Source organism: Microcaecilia unicolor, chromosome 1 (genome assembly GCF_901765095.1).
Source record: "Microcaecilia unicolor chromosome 1, aMicUni1.1, whole genome shotgun sequence".
Taxonomy (NCBI): Eukaryota; Metazoa; Chordata; class Amphibia; order Gymnophiona; family Siphonopidae; genus Microcaecilia; species Microcaecilia unicolor.
In genome coordinates, this window is record NC_044031.1 from 550,761,609 (window position 1) to 550,771,228 (window position 9,620).

General features: G+C 53.0%; 1 protein-coding gene across 1 annotated transcript in view; it reads left to right on the forward strand.

The window, feature by feature from the left end:
* Positions 1-6,779, forward strand: part of LOC115459961 (sperm-associated antigen 1-like) — an 87,343-nt gene extending 80,564 nt beyond the window's left edge. The window contains exon 8 of the mRNA XM_030189825.1: positions 6,668-6,779. Within this exon, the coding sequence (XP_030045685.1) occupies positions 6,668-6,779 (112 nt within the window). The remainder of the gene's footprint in view (positions 1-6,667) is intronic.
* The last annotated feature ends 2,841 nt before the right edge of the window (positions 6,780-9,620 follow it).

The window sequence follows — 9,620 nt, forward strand, 5'->3', positions numbered from 1 at the left end:
ATTCTAAGATGGCGGCCAGGTCTCCGCGCAGTGAGGCGGAGTTCTCGGCCCACCAGCTGACACAGCTTGCTTCCGCGGTGGGCACAGCGCTGGAACCGCGCTTCGCCGCACTGGAGGGGTGGCTGGTGAAATTTGATGGATTGCTAGCGGACCTTGTGAGTTGTACCGCGGAGGCAGAAAAATGGGTGTCCGATTTGGAGGATTCATGGCAGCGGTGGGAACCGGAAGTAAAAGGCCTCAAAGCTACACTGGCTCACCAAGCAGAAATAATGGATGAGCTGGAAAACAGCGCAGCAACCTTAGACTGGTAGGACTGCCTGAAACTATTTCAGACAAGAACCTGGGTACTGTACTCGAGGAATGGCTCCCAAAGGGATTTGCGCTATCCGACGACAGCAGAGGACCTTTCTGCATTGAAAGGGCGCAAAGGACTGGGAGGCCACAGCAGAACAGCCAGCGCCCGAGAGTGGTCATCATTAAAGTTCATAATTATATCCATAAGGAAGAAATCCTGCAGGGCTATCGATTGAAAAGAGAGTCCTTAACCTACGCAGGGGACCAGATCAGAATTTTTCAGGACTATTCAACTAGCGTACAAGAAAAAAGGCGGAAATTACACCCGATCTGCACAGCGCTGATAGGCAAGAAAGCCTGCTTTATGCTACCATACCCAGCTGCTTTGAAAATACAGCATGAGGGGAAATGGATCTCCTTCACATCCGACCAATTGGCTCTGCAGTTTGTGAATCGGGAACTGAAGGGATCCGTGAGTCCAACCTGACGCCCCACCACTTTACTCCCTGTTTGATGGGGATGGAGGTTTTTGTGGGTTTGTTGTGGTCGGGGGCTGACTTGCATTGCAGAGTTTGAGTGGTGAAGGTTAAGTAATTTCTATTAAAGATGCTGAGGAGTCTGAGGCAGGGGCGTATCTGCGTGGGGCCACAGGGGCCTGGGCCCCTGCAGATTTCGCCCTGGACCCCCCTACTGCTGTTAACCCTCCCCCGCCTTCCGCCGTCAACCCTTTCCCCGCCTACCGCCGTGACTTACCCCCGAAGTCCGCTTACTCCTGCTGGTTTTTTAAAATATTTACTTCAGCTGGCGGGGGACCCCAACCACCGCCAGCCCAGCCAAGGTCTTGTTTAAGTTCTTCATCCTCGTGCTGTGAAAGCTGCATCCTTCCAGTTGGATGGAGTCTGACGTCGCAGCACGTTGACGTCCTGCACGTACAACGTGCTGCGACGTCAGACTCCGTCCAACTGGAAGGATGCAGCTTTCACAGCACGAGGATGAAGAACTTAAACAAGACCTCGGCTGGGCTGGCGGTGGTTGGGGTCCCCCGCCAGCTGAGGTAAATATTTTAAAAAACCAGCAGGAGGAAGCGGACTTCGGGGGTAGGTGACGGCGGTAGGCGGGGAAAGGGTTGACGGCGGAAGGCGGGGGAGGGTTAACGGCAGTAGGGGGGGCTATAATGTGCCCCCTCACTCTAGCCCCTGCCCCCCCTACCGCCGAACCTCAGACACACCCCTGGTCTGAGGGCAGAGGGACGCCTCAGTTAGAGGCTACCAGAGGAGCTCCAGTTCCCGTTTCTCCTGATTTGGAGACGGAGGGTCAGGGTGAGTGTTTCTCCCCGGAGTTTGTGCTTTTAATGCTGAAAAGAGCTCTGCCGCATGTGTCTGCCACTACGATGCTACCTGGTTTCCCCCCGGGTGTTGATAGCCTGGGGCTGGCTGATTCCCCCGAGCGTTGGAAGGACGCAAAACATTGACGGGTAAATTCCCCGTCGGAGAGTGGTGCACTTCCCTCCCCCCCCCCCCCCTCGTGGTCGGGCTGTGGGGATTCTGAGGGTTCTGGCAGGGCCTCTTGGTCTGAAGAGCCAGAGGAAAGTACTGGTTTGCCATGATCTGGATGATCCCAATGCGGTGAGGATTTTTCACCGCGATGAGCTGCCAGCGCTCATTTCTGCCGCCTTGCAGGCCCTCTCTATTGATGATCCTGCCAAGGGCGAGGACTTCTCTGGGGATCCGGGGATGGTGAGTACTAAGAAGCCTGCTCGAGCCTTTCCTGTGCATGACTCCATCCAAGAGCTTATTTCAGCTCATTGGTCTGAACCCGAAGGGCCTTTGAAAGTGGCCAGGGCTATGGGTCAGTTTTTCCCTCTAAGTGAGGAGCACTTGGCCCCTTTGGGGATGCCTAAAGTGGACGCACTGGTCACAGCGGTGACTAAAAAGACCACCCTCCCCGTAGAGGGCGGGGTTGCCCTGAAAGACATTCAGGACCGGTGGCTTTTATCCACATTGAAACAGTCATTTCAAATCTCGGGCCTTGCCTTAAGGGCGTCTATATGCAGTTCTTATGCTGCCCGGGCCTCCCTCTCTTGGTTACAACAGGAAGTGGCACAGCCCACGGATGGTGCGGAGTCCCACTCTGAGGTTGTACCGTGGATGGAGTCGGCCCTGTCATTTTTAGCTTATGCCCTCTGATCTGATCAGGGCTTCGGCTAAACAGATGTCTAGGGCGGTTGTGGCCCGCCGCCTTCTATGGCTACGGCATTGGGTGGCTGATATGGCCTCTAAGCACAGGCGGGTGAAGCTTCCTTTTCGGGGCCACCTGTTATTCGGAGAGGAGCTGGAGAAGATTGTGAAAGCCGTGGGGGACCCTTAACCCCAGCGCTTACCCGAGGATAGGCCGCGGCCTTCTTCCAAGGGTGCTGTGTGGCCCTCCTCTTCAAGACCTCGCTTCTGTGAAGCTCGCAGGTATCACCCGGGGTGCTCTGCTGGGGTTTCTCAACGTGCCCGTTTTCAGCAGAGGAACTCCTTTCGCTCAGACAAGCGTTCCACAGCGGTCAGTTCTCAGCCTGGAGTGCAACGGTGGCCCTCTCAATGATGGCGCACCGGTTCATTCCTCGATTCCTGCAGTAGGAGGATGGGTTTCCCTCTCTCTCGAGGAATGCACCAAGATTTCCTCAGATCAGTGGGTCTTGGACCTGATCAGAGAAGGGTACCGATTGGAATGCAGCGTCCCGGTGATAGACGTGTTTGTGGAGTCCCGATGCGGTACTGCCATCAAACGGGCGGCGGTAGGGAAGACCTTACAAGTCTTGTTGCACCTTGGAGCGGTGATCCCTGTGCCTCCTGCTGAACGCGACTGCGGTCGCTACTCCATTTACTTTGTGGTGCCTCGAAAAGGCGGGTCTTTCCGACCGATCCTTGACTTAAGGTCAGTCAACGAGGCTCTCAGAGTGCGACATTTTCGCATGGATACCCTGCGCTCCGTCATTGTGGCGGTACAGCCAGGAGAATTTCTCATGTCTCTGGACCTGAAAGAAGCTTACTTGCACATTCCTATTTGGCCCCCGTACCAACCGTTTTTCCGGTTTGTGGTGTTGGGAAAGCATTTCCAGTTTCGGGCCTTGCCTTTTGGCCTCGCCACAGCTCCCCGAACCTTTTCCAAGGTAATGTTGGTAGTAGCTGCCTTTCTCTGGCGAGAGGGTATCCGGGTTCACCCGCACCTCGATGACTGGCTCATCATGTAACAGCCAGAGTGGTCTCAGTACTGCAATCTCTGGCCTGGGTCATCAGTATACCCAAAAGTCACCTGACCCCCTCTTTAGATTTGGGGGTCTGGTTCGACACAGCCTCGGGGTTTATTTTTCTACCCGATCAAAGCCGGTGCAAGCTTCAGAATCAGGTCCGTCTGCTCCTGAGGATGCCTCACTCACGAGCTTGGGCCATGGTCCAGCTGTTGGGGTTGATGATGGCAACCTTGGAAGTGGTGCCATGGGCGAGAGCGCACATAACACCTCTGCAGTTTTCCCTGCTTCAACTATGGTCTCCAATGTCTCAGGATTATCAGCGCAGAGTCACGTGGCTCCCTGCGGCCCAATTCAGTATAGAGTGGTGGCTATCAGTCAGCATGCTGCGGCGAGGAATGCCGCTAGCACTTCCTGATTGGTGCCTGGTGGTAGCAGATGCCAGCCTGAATGGCTGGGGAGCACATTGCCAGGGAAGGCATGCCCAGGGTCTGTGGACACCGGAGTAATCGGAGTGGTCCATTAATCCTTGGAGCTGAGAGCGATATTCCAAGCGCTTCTGGCCTTTCACACGACCCTGGAGGGACTGGCTGTCAGAGTTCTGTCAGACGACAGCAGTGGCCTACATAAATTGACAAGGCGGCACTCAGTGCAGAGCACTGGCCGCGCAGATTTGCCACTGGGCCGAGCTACATGTGCAGTGTCTGTCACCAGCTTACATTGCAGGTCAGAGCAACGTGCAAGGCGATTATCTAAGCAGGCATCAAGTTGACCCAGCGGAGTGGGAACTGGCAGACGAAGTGTTCTTTCAGATCTGTCCCAAATGAGGGACGCCCATAGCGGATCTTATGGCGTCAAGCGCAAATGCCAAAGTCCCGTGCTTTTTCAGCAGATGGAGAGATCCTCGCTTGGCGAAGTTGGATGCCTAGGGCGAGTCCTCCTGCGAATTCGGCTACATCAAGGAGTGGTGGTCCTCATTGCCCCGGATTGGCCCAGGCGGCCGTGGTATGTGGACCTCCGGCGGATTCTGGTGGAGGCTCCCCTTCCTTTGCCTCTGGTACCGAACCTGTTGTCGCAGGGTCCGGTGACAATGGAGGATCCCTGCCGCTTTGGTTTTACGGCATGGCTATTGAGAGGGCGCAATTGAGAGACAAGGGCTATTCAAACAAGGTTATCTCCACTCTCTTGCTGGCCCGCAAGCGTTCCACTTCCATTGCTTATGCTCAGATCTGGCACCAGTTTGAGGCTGGGTGTGCTTCTAAAGCCATCACACCCATGCAGGCTTCTGTCTCGCCGATACTTGACTTTTTGCAGGATGGTTTATAAAAAGGCTTGGCCTATAATTCCCTGCGTGTTCAAGTGGCAGCCTTGGCATGTTTTCGGGGGAAGGTGGCTGGCCTCTCCCTGGCTGCTTATCCGAACATTGCACGTTTTTTTTAGAGGGGTGCTTTGGCTCCGTCCTCTCGTGCGGGCCCCTTGTCCGGCCTGGAACCTGGGGCTAGTATTAAAGGCTCTTCAGTGTTCGCCCTTCAAGCCGCTTATGCGAGCTTCGGAGAAGGATGTGACCCTAAAGACGGTCTTTTTGGTGGCCATTACATCGGCGAGACGGGTGTCTGAGCTCCAGGCGCTGACCTATCGAGACCCATTTCTGCAGTTCTCAGAGTCCGGAGTCAAAATTACGTACTGTGCCTTTCTTCCTGCCTAAGGTGGTTTCAGCGTTTCACCTAAACCAGCCTATTTTCTTGCCTTCCTTTTCTAGGGAGGAGTTTCCGGAATCCTTTGGGCAGTTGCACCTTCTGGATGTACGCAGGGCTCTGTTGCAGTATCTGCGAATGTCAAATGCTTTCAGTACCTCTGATCACCGTTTTGTTTTTTGTCAGGTCCTCGCAGAGGGTCTCCAGCGTCTAAAGCTACACTACCCGTTGGCTTAAGGAAGCTATTTTTTCTGCATATCTGCTGTGTGGCCAGCCTCCGCCTGACGCCTTTAAGGCACATTCCACAAGAGCGATTTCCTCTTCTTGGGCTGAAACAGGAGCACTCTCTCTTCAAAAGATATGTAGTGCAGCAATGTGGGCCTCTAAACTCTCATTTGCCCGACATTACAGGCTGGATGTGGCCACCAGGAGGGATGCGCGTTTTGCAACACAAGTGCTTGCGCATGGTGTGGCCTGTTCCCACCCTATCTAGGGATTGCTTTGATACATCCCATTCGTAATGGATTCATCTGCTGCTGATGATAAGGAATCCGTGGAAGAATGGCTCAGAGTCGCTCGTCTAGAGTGTCTGTCGACAAGGCTGTGGGATCGGTACAGGAGACGAAGCCAGAATCTGCCTAGGGCGAGGAGGCGGTACCGGGCTGACCGGAGACCGGCGCATCGACACTTCCTGAATGGAGGGTGAGAGGTCCTCCCGGCATCGACGTTTCACGGGTGCCGAATCCTTCGGCGTCCCGCAGTTCTCGGTACCGTGACGGGAAGCACGTCACCGGTACCCCCCCCCCCGGTACTGACGAGGAGGACGTGGAATCCACACGCCTCCTTGGGGTCGGGTCCGAAAGAGCTCAGTCCCGATGGGCCTGTACCGCAGGCGCCCTTGAGGCAGGTGGAGACCCACTCAATGGTTCACTGCTGCCAGCGTGAGATGGTCTCTGGACAGCCATTACCTGCGCTCCTGATGTCAATGCACTCTCCGGTGCCGCCGTCGACACTGTCCCCGAAGACCTCGGTACCGCTGCCGACGTCAACTCCAAAGGACCGGGCACAGCTCGAAACAGACGTTCCCACTGGGCTAATCTCAACACCTGTGTCCGCTTTTTAAGGCTAAGACACAGAGTACAGGCGTTGGGGCGATGACCAGCCCCAAGACACTGAATACACGAAGCGTGTGGATCAATGACAGAGATTGCCCGGCTGCACTGCGTGCACTTCTTGAAGCTGCTGGCAATCTTCAATGTCATCGAGAGAAAAACAGCGGTGGCGAAATCAAAACCCGCGATGGTGCCAAAGAAGGGCACAAAAAAGGGAGAAAAACCGTACGGGCGGCCAACAAGGCCGCACCCGAAAATGAAAGAAAACTTACAGGGACAAACTAAGAATTAAAAGAAAGTTTGTTTTGGGTTCTTTTTTTTTTTTTTTTTAGAAAACGAACGCAAGTGCACTCGTACAAGAAACAAGAAAAAAGCGAAAAACGCTACATCGCTGAAGAGGGCTCTCTTCTGAGGCGCATAGCAGCTGAAAAACAGCCACCCTGACCGCAGAAAAAAAGAGACTGAGTCTGTACGCTCGCGCTACGGGCGGGAAGACGGCTGCACATGCGTGGTGCTCACACATGCGTGGTGCACGCATGTGCGTGCGAGGGCTCTAGCAAGCTTTGTTGCTAGGAAGATTTCCGGACCTGGGGCTGCCGTCGGACATCAACCCATCAGTGAAAACAAGCAGCCTGCTTGTCCTCGGAGAATATTCTGTTTCCTGATGGGTTCATCTTAACTGGTTGTAATCTGCCTTGGGAAGCCTGGTGTTTATAAAGAAGATGGAATATATTTGTAGAAGTTTGCCTTTTAGATACACAAATGGATTATTCTGTTTTGGAACATGTTTCAGGGGTAAGTGGTTTTATAACTCCAAATAAAAATATGGGCTATAAGCTCCTTATGCAATCCTTTGGTTTTCTTATATTTTGTTCTTGTGATGACTTATACTGTGCCAAAATGAAAACTCTTATCGCTATCACCTTGAGGTTAAATGAGGGGACATGGGATGAGCTTATCTGGTCCACATGAGACGGTATGACTATGAAGTTGAAGCCGGTCCCCCTGCTGCAGCCATCTCCATTTGTCAAAAACAATACCAAAGTAGATTTGCCTTCTCTCTTGTAAGGGGATGGGGGTGGGGGGTGCGGGGAGGGAGCGAAGAAGGTCTAAGAGGAGTTGTAGGAGGCTGGTGGAATTTTCAAGGGTCTGTGAAGGAGGGAGGGTTATTTTCAAAATATATTTGTCAGTACTGCAGAAGCTGCTTTGTTATTTCCAGTGCTGCATTGTGGTTTTCATTGGAGCGCTAGATGCCTGCCTTTTTCTTTATGATGACAATAAAGAGAGTCCTCTATAAAAATACTTGCAAAAGTTTTAATGCCTATGTGTGTCATTTTTTTAAATTTGACAAAATTGTATTTTATTTTAAAGCTTCTCCTATGAACATATAACATAAAATTTTTAAATCAGCAAAACAGCATTAAAAATTACTGTACCTGCTAGACACAGCAGAAACTCTGTTTGCATCACCTGATCACCTTCACACTTCATCACCCTCCCCCTCAGTCCCCCCCAATACTAACCACTACTTCTAGGAATCTCCAGGCGGTTGACCCTCCCACCTTATCCTCTACTATCTCTGATCTCCTCCCTTCTATTATGTCCTCCGAGACTGTCAACAAGACTGTCTCCACATACAATGCCACCCTCTCCTCTGCTCTCGATGCCCTTGCACCATCCATCTCCCGTCCCATGAGGCGTACTAATCCCCAGCCCTGGCTGACCCCTTGCACCCGATACCTTTGCTCCTGCGCCCGATTGGCTGAACGCCTCTGGAGGAAATCTCGCACCCACACCGATTTCATTCATTATAAATTCATGTTATCCTCCTTCCAGTCCTCCCTATTCCTCACCAAACAGGACTATTACACCCAATTGACCAACTCCCTCAGTTCTAACCCCCGTCGTCTCTTCGCCACCCTTAACTCCCTCCTCAAAGTGCCCTCTGCTCCCACCCCACCCCCCTCACTCTCTCCTGAAGCACTGGCGGACTACTTTCGCGACAAGGTGCAGAAAATCAACCTCGAATTCACCTCCAAACCATCTTCTCCTCCTCCTCACCCTACAACACACTCCCTCAACCAACCAACCCAGGCCTCCTCCTCTTTTCCTGATATCACCGAAGAGGAAACCGCCTATCTTCTCTCCTCTTCGAAATGCACCACCTGTTCCTCAGACCCCATCCCCACCATCTTACTTAACACCATCACTCCTACGGTCACCCCCCCCCCCCCCATCTGTCATATCCTCAACCTCTCTCTCTCCACTGCAACTGTCCCTGACACCTTCAAGCATGCTGTAGTCACACCACTCCTCCAAAAACCATCAGTTGACCCTACCTGTCCCTCCAACTACCGTCACATTTCCCTCCTACCCTTCCTCTCCAAGATACTTGAACGAGCCGTTCACAGCCGCTGCCTCGATTTTCTATCCTCTCACGCCATCCTCGATCCACTTCAATCCGGCTTTCGCCCCCTACACTCGACGGAAACGGCACTATCTAAAGTCTGCAACGACCTGTTCCTTGCCAAATCCAAAGGTCACTACTCCATCCTTATCCTCCTCGACCTATCCACCGCTTTTGACACTGTCAATCATAACTTACTTCTCGCCACACTGTCCTCACTTGGGTTCCAGGGCTCTGTCCTCTCCTGGTTCTCCTCTTATCTCTCCCACCGTACCTTCAGAGTACATTCTCAGGGTTCTTCCTCCACCCCCATCCCGCTGTCTGTCGGAGTTCCTCAGGGATCTGTCCTTGGACCCCTTCTTTTCTCAATCTACACCTCCTCCCTGGGTTCCCTAATCTCCTCCCATGGGTTCCAATATCATCTTTATGCCGATGACACCCAGCTTTATCTCTCCATACCAGACATCACTGCAGAAACCCAGGCTAAAGTATCGGCCTGCTTAGCCGACATTGCGACCTGGATGTCCAACCGCCACTTGAAACTGAACATGGCCAAGACCGAGCTTATTGTCTTCCCTCCCAAACCCACTTCTCCTCTCCCTAAACTCTCTATCTCTGTTGATAACACCCTCATCGTCCCCGTCTCATCTGCCCGCAACCTCGGGGTCATCTTTGACTCCTCTCTCTCCTTCTCTGCGCATATCCAGCAGATAGCCAAGACCTGTTGCTTCTTCCTCTATAACATCAGCAAAATTCGCCCCTTCCTGTCTGAACACACCACCCAAACTCTCATCCATTCTCTCATTACCTCTCGCCTTGACTACTGCAACCTACTCCTCACTGGCCTCCCAATTTGCCACCTATCCCCCCTTCAGGCC